We start from the raw sequence: 17,583 nt of genomic DNA, 5'->3' as shown, positions 1-17,583 counted from the left end.
AAGAAAGGTGTAGAGAGATATGATGTTGCTGACTTGGAACGTGGAGGAAGGGAACCAAACGCAAAGAAAGGGGGTGACCTGGAGAGGACGAGGAAACATATTCTTCCCTGAAGCCTCCAGAAGGAATGCCACCCAAGGAAATCTTAGCCCCAGGCTTCTAACCTCCAGAACTGTAAGAAAACATATTTTTTAAGCTGCTAAATTTGTGGTAACTAGTTACAGAAGCAATAGGAAACTAACAGAAGGTTGTTCCAGAAATCAGGAACACACTGTACCTATGCCTTTTGTTAATCCCTTTGGTCTAGAATAATTTTTTACTGCTTCCATGTGGGAATCTAGACATATTTGATGGTGGCTGGATGGAGAAAAAGACAGTGGAGTTCAGCATGTAAAGTGAGAAGGGGGAGAGAGAGGAAAAAAACGAAAACACTTTGTGTGGACAACCATCAAGGAGGTATAAATCAAGTTCAAATGCAGGCTAACTTCCTCTGGTCTGTGGATCCAAAATAAAAGTAATTTATTATTCTATTTCAGTATTATCTTTGTTTATTTTTCACAGAAATATCTCATGTGTTTTAAGGAACTTACGTGCCACAGTTCGTAACTTTTATAATCTGCTAATTTAAAACATTCTCGAAAAAAACTCTGGGTACCTAGTCATGGAAAGGGGAATATAATGCACAAGTTGAAGGTTGTGGACCCACGACCATTTTGAAAAATATAAATATCTTTTTACTAATAAATCTGTAAACTGAGGGCCATTTGAGAAGACTGTGTCAGTTTTTGTTAAAATAGGTTTCCCTATATAATTAGATCCTTTATTTAAAAATAAATACATCTCCAGTCTAGAATCAATTATTTTTGTGACTGCCACCAGAGGGCACTATAACCTTTGTAGCAATAAAAGCCCAACCATCAAATGCTTTCCAGGGAGTTTTTTCTTTGAGGAAGGCACATTGCAGGGCAGAAAATGAACACCAGTAGTATATTTCCAGTTTTTTCCGTGTCATTTTACTAGATATAGTCTCTCTTGTTTTTATTTTTTTCTTACAAGTCAACCTCAAAAACATAAAGCAAGAGAAATGAGCCATGCCCCTTCTTTCAGTTTAGTCAAAGAAGGTAGGTGACAGATAATGAAAACACAATGAAATTGAAGGTATCACTTCCACGTTAACGTCTTGCCCCCAAACACCATGCAGTGCTAAAAGTCACATCCCCATCATGCAAGGACATTAAAATGTGTGGTGATGGTGAGTTAAAATCCTGGGTTTTATTATGGGATGCTAAACTTCTCCACAGGGCATGCTTCCTCATTGGACTAAAGGTAAAAAAAAAAAAAATCAATACAGAGCAAGTTAAGTCTCCTCACAGCAAGAGAAATGGAAGAACTATTTTTTTTAATGTAGAATCCATTTTTAATGTTTTCTCTGTGGTCTGCGGTGTATGGGGAAGAGTAAAGATGTGCAGAGGAGGCGAGGAAATTGCTTCTTGTCTCATAACATAACCACATAGCTGTTCAATATCTTGTTTACTGAAATGGGCGGCTTTCTGTGAGAGGTGGAATTATTCCCCCTCCCCAAGCCATTTCATAGGGGTTGTTAAGATCTAGTTTCAGGGGCTTTCCTTTTTAATTACATATTACAAAACCCCAGGCAGGGCAGTCACCTCGCATTTCTAGAACTCAATTTCTCTTGAGATAAGCACACAAAAAAATTAGAAGGGAAATAAATTGGAAAATCCCAATCAAATATCATATTCTGTTAGACTGAAGAACAAATGCACCCTAAAACTTCATTCAGATGTGGCAGCTCTTCAATATATAGCGACTTCCGGGTGGTCACCCTCGGTGCCTAAATTACTCACTAAATCTTCTGCGTGGCTATATCAAAATACTACCTCTCAATGTCACTTCTCTTCAAAAGACTTAAAAGTATATTTTCTTTTTATGTTTCATCTCTATGATATTGTTTGCGATTTAAAGGCTATCTGAGGAAATTATCATAATTACATGAGAAGAAATTAAGAGTAAGTTAAGAGCCTAACCTCTACTCACGAAGCTGGGTCTCTGACATCTCCTGACATGCTTTGAAAGAAAAACAAAATTAACGCACTCCATGTCTTTAAATATATCTCTTTGGTCCAAAGATCTCACAGCACCTAACAAGCAGTATACTTTACGGAAGGAAGGAAAGAAAGCACAGAGTGATTAGGTTAAACCCCAACTCACAGTCAGCCCAGCAGCAGGTCACCACAGGAGAGACAGTAACCTTTCAGGCCATGAGGAAGAGACTGTGCTCAAAGGAAAGAGGCTCGCTCAGGTTTCCAGTGGATGACTTCACAGAAGCCACCATGGCCGTGTACCCATTTCAGAGCAATGGCATGCACACTCCATGTCAAACTGCTGGCTCCCAACAGCCACTGTGCAAGGTGAAAGGAGAGGAAAGAGCAAGACTCAAGTTCAAGTCCTGGCTGCAGCACTTAGGGCTCTCCCCAGGCCCCTGGCTTCTCAGAGCTTGTTTCTTCCCTCTTCAAAAGGAGGAATGATGATCCACAATCATCCCTCAAAGATCACTGGGGAGGTGGAGGCAGAAGCCTGAAACATACCAATTTGCAAACTACATGCTAGGTGAATATAAGGCATCAGTTTCACATTGAAATCTGACTCCAAACACAATCTCTTTCTCAGGCTTCCTGGAGTCTTCATAATAGTATGCTTTAGATTCTTTCTAGGCCTTTAATGCTAAGCTGAGATTGTGGCAGAACCAAGAATTATTAAAAGCAACAGATGCCCTTCAAGTGCCGGACACGATTCAGCATGTACTGCCATGTACCAGCTGGTGAGGGTATCATGTCGGGCACCACAGTCTACAGGCTAATAATAGACAGAAGCAGGCCTCCCTGCAACCCCAAAGAGGAGTTCAATTGGGATTCTAATCCACAGCAGGTTTAGACCTGGTTATGCTCAGAGATTCTCCACTTCCTTCCTGAGCAGCTATGGTTCTGTGTTATTCCACAGCCCTCAGACCCCATGGCTACAGCAATGGGCATAGGAGTCTCCCCTTAGATGCCGTGAAACTACCCCAAATCCATTTCAGAGTTGGCCCAATCCCCAGGAATAAACTGGAAGTAATCCAGTTTTCTCAATAGCCTTTGGAGATATGGCTTGAGGCCAAGAGAGACTGAGTGTCATGGAAAGTGTCTCCCACTCTCACCCCTCCCCACCCCCCACCTCTTACAGCTGAAGGTGGAAACTCATAATACAGAGTGAAAGCATTTCCAGAGGCGAAAACACTGATGAGCAGGCAAGTTTGGTCTAGAAGAGCAGGGCAAAAAATTGTGCAATTCAGTTTAACTTTCATTTGGGGAGGTTCTGCAAAGTAACTGCTTTAACTAACAAAGCGAAAACTTCTAGACTAACTTGGCTTTGAAAAACGACTGACTTTGTTTACATTGTGAATCCTAAACAATCAACCTTCTAATAGATGCTAATTACAGAAAGAATCAATGGTAATTTCCAGAGTAAAGAGATTAAAGCATTGGCCTCTCAAACCAGAAGCTTCAGGGTCCAAGCTGAGGACCTGAATGGTTACTTCTCTTTGGTGCAGTGTCAACAGTAGACTCACCGAGGGTCAGGTGCCCTCTTCTGTATAGTCTGTGGGGTGGCCCAGCACATTCCACTTGGTATAGGAATGTTTGCTGGGCCAACCTGGCTGACACGGCCTCTTATCTTACAGAAGCTTCTAGTACTACAACTTGCTTCCTGTTTTTCCCTTTCTTAATGCTAAGGTTGTTTTTTGTTTATAAAGTTTTAAGACTTTTTAATAAAGGTTGGGAAAATACTCAACAACTATTTCCATTTAGTTTGCAGATAAAATTCAGGGGGTTATTTCCATTTGAATGTCAAGCCACACACTTTGATGCTACAAAGTAAACTGTGTTATGCTCATGATTTGCTAGAGGTCAAGCCAAAATGGGTTTTTGATGGGTTGTGGTTATCCTTACGTTGAGAAATATTCATGGTGATGAGCAAGTGAAGGCTTTCATATTGTTTCTCTAATAAAATGAGTTCTTTTTAACAACAAACCCCAAATTTTCTATTAGTCTTTAGTCAAAAGTCTACATTAGTTGTGCTTCATTTGGTTTGGGTTTGTGAGCATAAAGGGCTTAAAGCTTAAAGTTTATTTACTAGAAAGGATAACCTAAGAAGAAAGTCCTTTTCTGGTTAAGAGACTGGCTTATGACAAATAGAGAAATCTAAGCTCTCTGGGTTGAAAGAGAGAAAGAGAGAAAAGAGAGAGGCCAGAAAATGCAAGATTATTAATGCATGCCCCACATTTATCCCACAAGATTTCCTGAGCATTCTTCATACATTATAGTGCAACATAACTCCAACAAATCAATATTATTCCTATTTTTCTCAAGCAAAAAGTATATACTTTGAAATATATACTGAGCAAAACATATAATAGTACATCATCTTTTAAAACTAGTAATTTGAACTTCTATAAATATACTTAAATAACAAACATATTATACATAGCTATTCACATAGGACACAAAATGACACATAAACATACAAAAATAAAACAATCATGTTTTAACTCTTTTGTTGTTTTTGTTGGTTTTTTTCTTTTTGGAGTAAAGATATTAAAACAATTCAGACACCAGAATCATCTTGTCCATCATTTTGGTCCTGGGAAACACAGACATAAATTTATACTGTGCATACGCACCACGCCCAAAACCAAAGGCAGCACACATTCCTGGCTGGACTCATGACTATCTCCTCCAGAAAAGCTAGGAGGGAGTAGAGGTTTCCAAATGTAATGAGATGGTTTCCTTTAGCTATTCTATGGAAAGAAAACATTAATCAGATCCTCCCCCAACCTAGGTAAAGTGTGAAAATATCAGGCTGTCCTTTGAGTGAGTGGAACACAGAACACGCCTACTCTTTGGGCTCTCCCACACACCGCTTGCTACAAAATATTTCTCAACACATGGAAAAGGCACCACCGTTCTGGACCAAGGGCAAGGGATTTTGGTTCCACAATACCACAATTGTCCTGCTCCAGTTCCTGCTACAGAAATCGTTCCTCCATCCAAAAAATGATTTGGAGAACTCAGCTACCCAATCAGGTGGAATATGTACATTCTTCTTTCCGGAAAACAGAACATTTCTGTGAATAGTAATGCCTGGTCAAAAGTGACCTTTTGTCCATGGAATGTTGTAATTCTCTTGAGAGTAAGGAACAGAAGATAGATTTCTCCCATCCCACCTAGAGCTTAGCATAACCAAGAGCTCCCAGTAGGAAGACAAAAACTGTTCAATTGGACTCAATCACTCCAGTCAATGGAAGCTCTACAACAGGAACGGGGAGTCCTGTTGGTATGGAAGTTGGTCCTCACCTAAGCGGCATCTTTAGATGGGGGGGCTGATGCTTCAGGAGAAACTGGGTTTCAGTTTTCCTTTATAAGGAAAAATACAAGGTCTTGCAACTTCTTGAAGAGTTGCTTGGGGTAAGATATAACAGGAGAGAATCCTGGCTTGTTCTCAGATAGAATGTTCAACATAGGCAGGAGAAGGTGGTTTCTCAAGTCCCTCGGGGTTGCCTTCAGGGGCAGACGTAGGTGTCTGCTGCTGATAGATATCCTGGATCAGCAGGGTGTTCATGTTCTTCCACTCCCTGTATTTTCTGGCTGTCAACTTCGGATCATCCAGCAACTGGTTAATCATGGCCAGGTCATGTTCTTTACACTGTCCAAGTAGAGAAAAAAAGAAGAGAGAGTGGGATGTAGTGAGTATCTTAATTTCAATAAACCATCTCCAGCCCTTTTACAAATAAATGCACATATACATTGATCATAAAATTATCACAGTGTTTTTACATATTAATATTCTAATCCCTACACCCGTCCTAAGAGATATAGCAGGACGTTTGTTTACATATGCTAGCCAAAAAGAAGTTAAGTATCCCACCCAAGAGTTAGTGGAAGAACTAGACATTTGCCAAAGTCTTCCATGTTACTCTTTCCTCATCAGTCCATTATTCCACTCCACAGCAACATTTCTATCTCTGTGTGGGTATTATTCCTCCTGAAACTTATAATTGTATAATCATTTCACGGACCATCCAAACTTCACTAAGTAAAATTGGGGCATAGTACTTTACCTAAGACATAAGATAATAAAAAATATATCTTTTTTCAATTTTGTGTTTATTAAATTATCTTAAGTTTTAAATAAATCACACATGTTTATTTAATGAATATATGCACAATAAATATACAGGTTTTTTATCCAAAGAAGAGATTACTAATCTTCCATCAAAACAGTATGTATTCCAGTGATGCTAATAGAGTCAACAATCATATTATTTCACCCTGCCTCCTTTATAACCAATGACACACATTTCTGAAAGGTGTGGCTTAGGTTAGGGGAGTTTTCTGTAGTTAAGGAATAGAGTAAAAATGAGATGCATCAGCATTCAAAGAAAAATCACTTAGCTCTGACAATTTTATCTCAAATCTATTCCTGTTTCCTCCATGCCTATGACCATAATGCTAATTTTGGATATAAAGTCCAATATATGACATTGGCTGTTACAGCCTCCTAAGTGAGGTCCCTGACTCCAACCTCCACTTTAAATCCACCCTCCACATGGCAGTGCAGGGGATCCACCTAAAACGTTGAGTCTTCTTAAGGGTTCCCCTTCAAGTCCAAGGTTCCATGACCTGAGCTCCATTTGTTGACCTTCCACTTCCTTCTTACTTCTCACTTTAATAGTGTTGGTGTGAATTTTCTCCCCCTACAATGCTGGTTCACACCTCCATGATGTGCCGCATGGAGAACTTTCCTCACCTTTCTTCACCTGCTGAACATGAATCCCTAGAATTGCTTTCATCTGGAACACTTTCCAATTTTTCTTTACCGGATTTTACTGTAACTCATGAATCTACTCACTTCAGGCATCCTGCTCTCCAGAAAATCTTTTTTGAACCACTAAATAGGACTGAGAAGCTGTTTTATATGCTTTCATGCTTTCTAACACTTAGATCCCTCTTAGAACTTACCATGTTATACTTAGATGCTCATGGATCTGTCGTGCCACCTGTTCTAAAGCTTCACAAGGAAGGTGACAGGAAACCTTTTATTCATCCCCGTATTCCCTGTGCCTAACACTATGCCAAGGGCCAGGCAGACACTCAATACATGTTCATTATTGAACCAATCTCTCTGCCTACCCCCAGGACGGCATGGGCATAGCTGAGAATTCACAACTGTGCTCACTGATTGCAGTTCAAAGTCATGACCACTGCCATTAATGGACTTTCACTACTATCAGTAATCACATTTTCTCGCCCCTATTCTCTCCCACTCTTCCAAATACTATTTCCAAACTTCTCATCTCTCCTCAAATCTCCTTCCCTGACCTCACTTGCAGCTGATGACCTTGCTGTCTATTTTTGGCGAAAATGGAAACAGTCAGAATAGTACTTCTCCCAAGTTCATATTGCCCACTGCCTACATCAACACAAATATATTGCTACCTTCCTTCATGTTCATTTGGATGAAATATCTGTGATTCTAGCAAAAGTCAATCTCTTCACTTGTGCACTATCGCCCCTCTCACAAACTCAAGAAATTCACAGCAATCCTCCTCTCTTTCCCATGACTCATCAATTTCCCATCTCCACGTGATCATTCTCACTGGCATATATGCATATTCTTATTTCTCCCATCTTAAAAGCCCTCTCTTGACCCCACATCCCTGTTCCAGCTAATGCTCCACTTTTCTCCTTGTCTCCAATGTCCCTGTGCCCATTCTTTTATAGACCCACTTCCATCAGGCTTCTTCTCCCACTGTTCCACCAAAACTGCTCTTGTTAAGGCCATCAATGACCTCCATGTTGCTAAATCCAATAATCAGTTATTCATCTTTGACTTATCCACAGCATCTAAAACCATTGACTACTCTTTCTTCTTGAATGCTTTCATCATGTTGGTTTTGTGACACCTTCTCCTGATTCTTCTCATCCCACAATGGCCACTTATTCTCAGTCTCCTTTGTTGGTTCACCCTTGTCTCCCAATCTTTTAATATTGGGGTTCCCCAGAGCTTCAGCTGTTAGCCTCTTCTCTGTTCTGTCTACATTCATGCTCTTGGTAATCTTGTGTACTCTCTCCCATTCTCCCTATATACTGAGGGTCCCAATTTACCTTGCCAGCCTTACCTCTCCCCTGAACTCCGTACTTGTTTATCTAAACTTCTCTTTAGCAGCTCCACCTGGACACCTATTAGGCATCTCAAATATAACATGTCCAAAACTAAGTTCCTCTTATTCTGAACACCCACACACCCGCCATTTCTCACTACACACTGAAACCTGTTCCTACCATAGTCTTCCACAAAGCACTTAATGGCAACTCCATCTTTCCAATTGCTCAGGCCAAACATTGGAGTCATCCTTGATTCCTCTTCTCACTCCCAATCCACCAGCAAATCCTGATGGTTCTACCTTCAAAATATGTCAAACTATGGCACACTACTGTTCAGAACCTTCCAAAGGCTTCCTATCTCACTCCAAGTAGAAGCCAAGGTGTTTGCAATGGCAATAAGGCACTATAGGATATGATCCCCTATCGCCCCTCTGACCCACTGCTGCTCGCCCCGTCCTCCATCCTACTACACTCCAGCCACACTGGCCTCCTTGCTCTTCCTTAAACCTGCTAGGCATACTCCTATCCCAAGGCATTTGCATTTTTGTTCCTTTTGCCTGGAACTTCCTGCCTTAGATAGCCTCAAGGCTCACTCCCTTCCCCTTTACAGATTTTACTCAAAGTCCATCTTTCAAAGAGGCTTTTCATGCCTATCCTATTTGAAAATCAATCCCTCAACATTCTTTACCCCTCTTCTATTCTCTATCAAATCTATCATCACTTGGCATATTATAAAATTTGCTTCTTTATTTTGTTTATTTCTTCCTCTACCTAAATGTAAGCTTCATGAGAACAGGAATTTTTGTCTGATATGCCCACTGCTATAACCCTAAGTGAAAGAATGACTAACACACACTGAGCATTCACTAAATACTTGTTGAAAATGAATATATGAAATAAGAAATGAATGAATGAACAAATTACTCATTTGCTTTTTAATCTCTTTTGCATCATGAACCCTAAGTAGAATCTGAGGACGTCCTCTCCATAAAAAAACAAACAGAAATGTTATATATATATATACACATGCACAGTCATGCACCGTGTAACGACGTTTCGGTCAACAAGGGACTGCATATACGACAGTGGTCCCAAAAGGTTAGCACCATATAGCCTAGGTAGGGGTATAGCCTATAGTAGGCTATCCCAATTAGGTTTGTGTAAGTACACTCTATGACGTTCAAACAACACTGAAATTGCCTAATGACGCATTTCTCAGAACATGTCCCTGTTGTTAAGCAATGCATGACTGTATATGTTTTATCCAAATGAGGCATCTGGTCCTAGATGATTACAAACATTAGTGGCATACAAATGTATTATTTGTTCTCTACAATTAGCTTTAACTTATGTTTTGTTTGGGTTGTTTTATTGCATTTTCTTTTTTCTTCTTTTCCTGTTTCTAAATTGGTCAGAATAATATGGATTTCAGGGGGAAAATACCACACATATAGTAGTCTGAGTAGTGAGATTTATAATTTTGAATCAAGAGAGCAAGCATGTGGTGATAGATGGAAGTCACAAGATATATTTGGATTTCAGGAAGGAAAGAGAAATTGTGCAGTGGGAAAGTAACCAAAGAGGAATAACAAGCAGTTGACCAGGACCCAGAAGCAGAGGAAAAGAAGGGTAAGTAAGTGGGTCTCCAGGAAGGATTGCTGGTAGAAAGCCAAGCACGGCCAAGAGAGTTTTCTTTCTTTTCTCTGAGTTCTCAATTTCGATGCTTCAGAAAACAATATTTTCCAAAAAAATAATATGCTTTCATCCTCTGCTATCACCATAGTGCTGTTCATATTTATTTAAAGAGTTCTACTTTGTTCTTAAGAAATTTTGACATCCGCTTCAGAGGGAGATCTTAATATTTTATTGAAAAAGACAAAATAAGATCTTCACAGATTAACCAAATTTAGAGAATTTATTTTTTTAAAGGCAAAAATGAATTAGCCACTCTCTAAATCTGATAAAAGGTTTGAGGAAAGAGTGTCTTCCACTTTGGGCTAACACTCCTATGGTTTTTAGCTCCAAACAATTCAAATTTCCCAGCCTTTGGCTCAAGTCTGCGTTAGCTCTTTTATAGATAAAAGAAAAAACTGTAGACAAGAATAGAGAGGAAGGAAATTAATGAAACAACAGAACTTTCTGAGCTCCTTCCTAGACCCGGCACCCCGGGAATTGGCAGCATTACACAAGGGCCCTGCCTCTCCCCTATGGAGCCTTCTAAGAGGCTCACCGAACGCTTTGAACTACTTTTACAAGATTGTCCTTCCTTTCTGGCAAGCAGGCAGGGTTTGGTAGGGGTTCCAAAAATACCATAAAACAGAGAATGCTGTACTTTCGTTTTTCACTCCAAATACTCAGTACACGGCTTGACTCAAGACCTAAGCATTGGAAATATGTTCTACCAAAGCACTTTGGGGGAAACGTAGTTTGTTTTTCTTTTGACACAGGCCAGAGTAACCCTGAGAGAGCGTTTCAGTTGGACCCATTAATCATTTCATTAATCATTCATTTAATAAAGACAGGCTGAGCCCAAAGTCAGAGGATGTTGAGCTATCAGAAATTTCTAAAGCTCTACATTTAGTGAATGACGTGATAGTTTGCTCAACTTCCTAGAATTCCCCTAAAAAGCATTCATTCCAATACAATCCCAGTGCAGGGATTTTTCTTTCTTTCTTTCTGGAATGTGCCTTTCACAAATATAAACATTATTGTTAAAACAGTTTCCTTGTTGCTGCATGAAAGTCCGTTGTGTTTGCCTGTCCACACTCCAGCTTTGAAGTATTTTTTAAATAAACATTTATATTGCAATGTAACATACATAGAGAAAAGCACATATATAATAAGTTTGCACTTGATGAGTTACCACAAAATGGACACATCTGTGTAACCACCACCAAGGTCAAATAAGGACCCTTAAGGGGTAAAGGGGCACACATATATGGTGATGAATAAAAATTAGACTATTGGTGGTGAGCACCATGCAGTCTGTACAGAAAGTGATATATATAGTAATGTATGCCTGAAATTACACAGTTATAAACCAATATGACCTCCATAAAATAATTGAAAGAAAAAAAAAGACCCTTACCCAGCACCTCAGAAGCTGTACTTGTGGCCCCTCCCAACTATATCTTTCCTTCCTCCTTAAAGGCAACCACTAACCTGATTGCTTTGAATTTTGAAGACAGTTAAAATTAAAGATAGTTAAAATAAAATAATTCTTATAGCATTTTGACTGAATAAACATACATGTATCAAATTATCTTTCTCCAATGAGTAGGTTGATGTGTTTTTTTTCTTTTTTTCAGGGCCGGCCCCGTGGCTTAGCGGTTAAGTGCCCACGCTCCACTGCTGGCGGCCCGGGTTTGGATCCCGGGCGCGCACCGACGCACCGCTTCTCCGACCATGTTGAGGCCGCGTCCCACATACAGCAACTAGAAAAATGTGCAACTATGACATACAACTATCTACTGGGGCTTTGGGGGGAAAAATAAGTAAATAAAATTTTTTTCAACAAGGCCAATTTCCACATCATCGTGGCCTCCTACCTCCTGAGTAGGTTCACAGGACCACATAACATGGGTTAAATTTCATCAGCCCCAGTATTACACTTTTCTGAGGCCTGAGGGATCTCTGGAAAGGTCTTCTTTCCAGGAACATACAAAGAGAGCAGTTCCTGAGCTGGGTGTGGTAGACAGCCCTGAGATGGCCCCAATGGGGGTATTTTGTTGCCTGGCAATAGATAACTAATACAGAGGAGAAAAGAAAAAGATGTTGAATTCATCAATTCCATGGTCATAGCTCATGGAGAAAGAGGTCACGGAGAACTGTATGGGCTGATAAAACCTTTGAATTCTTTGTACAAACCTGGCCTTCTGATGGCCAGGTCAGGGCATAGTCCTGTGAAGATCTAGAATCCTGAGACTGCTGCTCTATGGAAAGCCAAGACTGCAGTCTTTCTCTTTCTAGAAATGGCCTAAACTGCCCATCCTCTCCTTAGCCTCTGGTTGCTGTTTCTGTCAACATGGACTGCAATATCTCACCCACTGATATACATTTGCCTAGGCCAGCTCCTCCTCCTTGAATGTTCTTCCCTTCTCTCCCTGATATTCTTCATCTCTTACCCGTGACAACTTACAGTTGTCAGCACCTCCATGACATTGTCCCTAATGGCCTTAGATAAGCAGCCACATCTCTCCTCTTGGCTACCGAAGCATCCCAATCTTGTATCAACTACAGTACTAACTGTTTCCATTGTCCAGTGGGGTCCACTCAATGGCCCCAGTGCCCTAGAACAGTGCCTGGAACACAACAAGGTTCAGGAAACCATTGTTCAATGAAAAACGTATTCACTCCTATCAGTTATCACAAATAAGACAGTAAAATCCCAACATACTCTGGCATATTATGTTGGATGACAAAACCTATTTATCAGCCCTATACATACTGTGGAAAATAACATATTTGCTTTGAAATCCGTGCTAGTGATGTCTTTCACCATTAAATATTAGGGAATTTCTCTGCCTTTGGATTTTCTTTGTATAATTAAAATACACCTTTGCCTTTTATTTTTCAGCCTAATTTTTGCAGCCTTTTAGGGTGCTTAGGTCTTCTATTGACTAACTGAGACATCTGATGAAGAGTCACTCAGCCATCTCTGTAGCTTTGTCCTTTGATTGCTAATACTTTTTTTCCTGGAAAAGGACTCAAATTCTTGATGCAATAGGACATGTACAAAACAGAATTAAATTGCAGGATCTATCAAGGCTTTTCAGAATCTATAAATCTAATTAAAGACTAATTCTAATTCAGGACAATTTTACAATGTACATTGGCCTCCTCCTGTTCATATATAATCTAAATGTGAAAGCAGGATGCTTTTGTTACGAAGAATCATTTTAGTTACAGGAGGCCCTGAAAATAACTTCAGTATGTCCCGTGCACTGTCCCTCATTCCCATTGTGAAAACATCTGCTGGTGCATTACCATGAAGTGCATATTTCCCACTGCCTGGTTTTCATGGTATTTCTTGGCTCCAGAGCCCACAGCTCAGAGTCACTAAGTCTTTGCAGTATCTGAAATCTAGAAATGTTCTTCTGGATATAGTACAGAAAAATGACACCCTTAATGAATCAGCAAAAATCTCAAGATCTTATTAATATTACTGCTTATTCTCATGAGTTGACTATCTTAAGCTCCCGTCAACGTTTATTGAGCTAGGTAAAAGGACACAAAAATCATATTACACATGGTACTTCTAGGAGCTTAACATCTGAAATTTTATGCCAGAATGAATGTAAAAATCAAGGCCTATTGTAGAAAAGTGTGTTGGATGCTATCATGTGAATGTTCTAGTGCTTTAAGAATGTCAGGGGTCATCTCACCCTGTAGAGATTGTATCTGCTTTTACTGCCATCCCCTCTACCCTCACAAACACCCTGTGGTTAACATGAATCTCTCTGCAGAACCAGCAATTCCTCAACACGCATCCACAGAGTTCATCCGCAATTTGAAATTATTTACCTTTAATGTGCTATTCAAGGTTCGGATTTTGTGGAGTTTCTCATTTATGGATGGATTTTTGCACCGCTTAACAAAGGACTTTCTCAACTCCTTTCTGGTGGAAGGTCGTCGGTCCCCAAGAGGAGATAGACTAGCTTGCTCTAATGATTTGTAGAGCTTCTCCATTTCATCTTCAGACACTTTTGTTTCTTCTGTTAAAATAAAAAAAGTAATAACAATAAAGCCAGTTAAAATTGAGGAAAGAACACTGTGGTCCTAAAACAAGGCCCTGCTGACACCTTGATCTCAGCCTTCCTGCCTCCAGAACTGTGAGACAAGAAATTTTGTTGTCTAAGCCACTCAGTTGATGGTACTTTGTTATGACAGAGCCATGTTCCCTTTGAAGACTCTAGGGAAGGATCTGTTCCAGGCCTCTCTCCTGGCTTCTGGTGATTCCTCGGCTTGTGGCAGCTTAACTCCAATCTTTACATGGTATTTTCCCTGTGTGCAAAGAAATGTCCAAATGTCCCCCTTTTATAAAGACACCAGTTACATATTGCCTTAGGGCTCACCCAACTGACCTCATCTTAACTAACTACATCTGCAACAAACCTCTTTTTAATAAGGTCACATTCTGAGGTGCTAGGGGTTAGGACTTTAACGTATGAATTTTAGAGGGACACAACTGAACCCATAATAGTCTGTCATCTAGCCCCCAAAATTCATGTCCTTCTCACATACAGAACACATTCACCCCATCCCAATATCTCTAAAAGTCTTAACCCATTCCCACATCAACTCTTAGTCCAAAATCTAATCTAAATATCATCTAAATCTGTTATTGGTGAGATTCAGGGAATGATTCATCCTGTGGCAAAATTCCTCTCCATCTGTGAACCTGTGAAGCCAAGCAAGTTATCTTCTTCTAAAATACAATGGTGAGACAGGCAAACCCTAGCAAACTAACACACACCCTAAAGCTCAAGAACATTGCCACACATGGCTTTTTAATGTCCTTCCTAGAACTGCCCTTTGAGAGAAGAGACCTGCCTGTGGTCTGTGGCTTTGAGCAGATAATGATCGCTCTTCATGCTGCCACACACCTCCACTCCCCTTCTTAACCATGCCTTGCCAGCCTCAGCCCCAGTGCTGCTAGTGAAGGGGCTCCACCAGGATTCCAGGGGGACCACACATGCTAGGTTAAGACAATGGCCATTCCATTATGCTGCCCACAGCCATTGTTTCAAGGATGAGCATGTGTCTCAGGTCAGGCCAATCTGAATCAGGGAAACTCAGTTCCAAGACTTTGGTTTGGGGCATCTGGGAAGCAATCTCTGTTTATTCCTAAACTGAATGGTGTGATGATGTGAGCTGGAAGCTTCTAGGAATCATCCTAAGAAGCATGAGAATGGAGCCAATCCATAGGACACTGAGCTGAGACACGGACTGTGGTGATATGATTGGAGCCCTCTCAGCTTATGGGAGCCAATATATTACCTTTTTAAGGATACTCTGGGCGAAGTTTTCAGTCATATGCAACTGAAAGGGTCTCAAATGAAACAGAAAATTTTCAGAAAATTTCTTTACTCAAAGAAAATCCTCATATCCTAATGTAGCTTTAATTTCTTACTAAGAACTTCAGTCCTTTACGCCTTCATTCCTTGTAAATAATCTTGAGAAGGATACACAATGAGATTTCTTTTTCCACCACATACTCCTTAGCGTCTGTGCATTTCACTTCCTGCCCTGAGAATGAGCCTGATAGAGGACCCTATAAAAAGTATACCATTAGGAGAACTAAAAGAAGACGCCTCTCCAAAGGGGAGAGAAAAGCATACAATAGTAATCCAGGAGCATCAAAATCAAGCAAACTTCACTTACTTTACAGTTTACTCTTGTAAGATTAGAAATCTCTAAGCAATAATTAGTTTTCGTCCATCTACTGCCAGAAAGTTACCCCAGGTGTTCCCAATACTCTGTCATTAAATGGAGTGCAAAGATGTTGGACTGGCTTTGCAACTGACTTGAAATATTAGTCAGTAAACCTGTTTGTTCTCTACCAAAACGGTCTCAAAAAAAGGGGGAAATATTCAGAACTACATTTGAACACAATTAGGTTTTTTGGCTCAGGCTGTGTACAGACATCAACAATGGGTTTCTGTCAATAAGCACATGAAAAGATGCACAACATCATTAGTTATTAGAGAAATGCAAATCGAAACTACAATGAGATACTGCTTCACATCCACTAGGATGGTTAAAATTAAAAAGACAGACAATAATAGACGGGAGCAAGGATGTGGAGAAATGGGAACTTTTACACACTGCTGGTGGGCATGTAAAATGGAGCCACCACTTTAGAAAACAGTTTGGCAGTTCTTCGAAATGCTAAATGTAGAGTTATCATTTGACCCAGCAATTCCACTCCTAGGTATATACTCAAAGGAATTAAAAACATATGTTAATACAAAACTTGCACGCGAATGTTAATAGCAGCGCTATTCATATAGACAAAAGGTTGGAACAGCCTAAAAGTTCATCAACTGATGAATGGATGTAATTAAAAGAAATGAAGTAATGATACATGCTACAACATGGATGAACCTTGAAAACATTCTGCTAAGTAAAAGAAGCCAGTCACAAAAGACCACATACTGTATGAGTCCATGTATGTAAAATGTCCAGAGGAAGCAAATCCATAGAGACAGAAAGTAGATTAGTGGTTGCCTGGGGAGGGGAATGGAGAATGACAGCTAAAGTGTACGAGTTTCTTTTTGTGGTGCTGGAAATATTCTCAGATTGTGGAGATAGTTGCACAACTCTGTGAATATACTAAATCCCACTGAACTGTACATTTTTATGCATGAGTTTTATGGTATGTGAAATATATCTCAATAAAGCTGTAACTAAAAGTAGGCTTTTATGAGATTATCATGATAACTGATGATACTTGCACAGCAGAAATTCTAAGCATGGTAACAGTCCAGGAATTAAGCTGGAGACATTAGAAAGTCTTAAGAAAATTAAACAAAAAGACATCTAACTCTTAGAGAGAACAATAGGGTTGAGGACTCTGGAAGTATTCAGATATGCAAGAACATAATAACTTTGCATGTCCTTTTTTTATAGCTAGGCAGGTAGGACTCAACTTTGAAGAAAGCCTAAATACATAGCTTTCAATACCACAGTGTTTTTTAAGTAAGTAATGTGTATTTAACAAACTCCAAGAAGCAAACCAAACAAGTATATAACAAGATAAATAGAATGGTTTCTTTAAATTTCTCTGCATTCAACAAGCAGCTTAGTTGTGCTATTAAAGGTTGTGATAGAAAATAAAATTACTTTTGACTAATATGTTAATTTGTAGTTATGTCAGAGTAAAATGGTGATATTAAGACCACATATCTAATTCAACAGATATTAAATTGGTAAAGAGGAAAATAACTTTAGAATTTTAGAATAATACAACATAAAATACATTCCTTAAATGAAAAATAAACAGGACTCACTTTTTGGATAATTTTATTATTATTTAATATCTTTATATAGGTAGATATTATCTTTATGTTAAAGATTTCAGAGGTTATCTTCCCCCCCCACACATTCCTTACCCTAACTTAAATTTTGGGGTATTAGCCAGGAGGATATGGTTACGCATAGACGTGTGTGTGTAGTGTGAATGTGTGCGTGTAGTGTGTGTGTGTGTGTGTGTGTGTAAGTTGATCCTCCAAGAAATAGTGAACTTTAAAATTAACACACAGCTAAAGTGCACTTGTTAGGATTACTGAAAGTTAATACAGAATTCTCCTAAAACTTGACCATATAGTGTCCAAAAAATGAACACTCTCTGTTTGGTCATTTAGA

At 39.6% G+C, this 17,583-nt stretch overlaps 2 protein-coding genes across 5 annotated transcripts in view; one reads left to right on the top strand and one right to left on the bottom strand.

The window, feature by feature from the left end:
- The window catches only part of OPRM1 (opioid receptor mu 1), a 164,072-nt gene that overhangs the window by 90,198 nt on the left and 56,291 nt on the right, over nucleotides 1-17,583 (top strand). The gene's annotated exons all lie outside the window — the stretch shown is intronic.
- The window catches only part of IPCEF1 (interaction protein for cytohesin exchange factors 1), a 164,913-nt gene continuing 147,864 nt past the window's right edge, over nucleotides 535-17,583 (bottom strand). For all 4 annotated transcript variants that reach the window (XM_058534112.1, XM_058534115.1, XM_058534114.1 and 1 more), the window contains 2 exons: nucleotides 13,741-13,931; nucleotides 535-5,755 (listed from right to left, as the gene is read on the bottom strand). In XM_058534112.1, coding sequence (XP_058390095.1) covers nucleotides 5,552-5,755; nucleotides 13,741-13,931 — 395 coding nt within the window. In that variant the 3' untranslated portion in view covers nucleotides 535-5,551. The remainder of the gene's footprint in view (nucleotides 5,756-13,740; nucleotides 13,932-17,583) is intronic.

Source organism: Diceros bicornis, chromosome 39 (genome assembly GCF_020826845.1).
Source record: "Diceros bicornis minor isolate mBicDic1 chromosome 39, mDicBic1.mat.cur, whole genome shotgun sequence".
Taxonomy (NCBI): domain Eukaryota; kingdom Metazoa; phylum Chordata; class Mammalia; order Perissodactyla; family Rhinocerotidae; genus Diceros; species Diceros bicornis.
The sequence above is the reverse complement of the archived record's forward strand: the minus strand, read 5'-3'. Positions and strand labels throughout refer to the sequence as shown.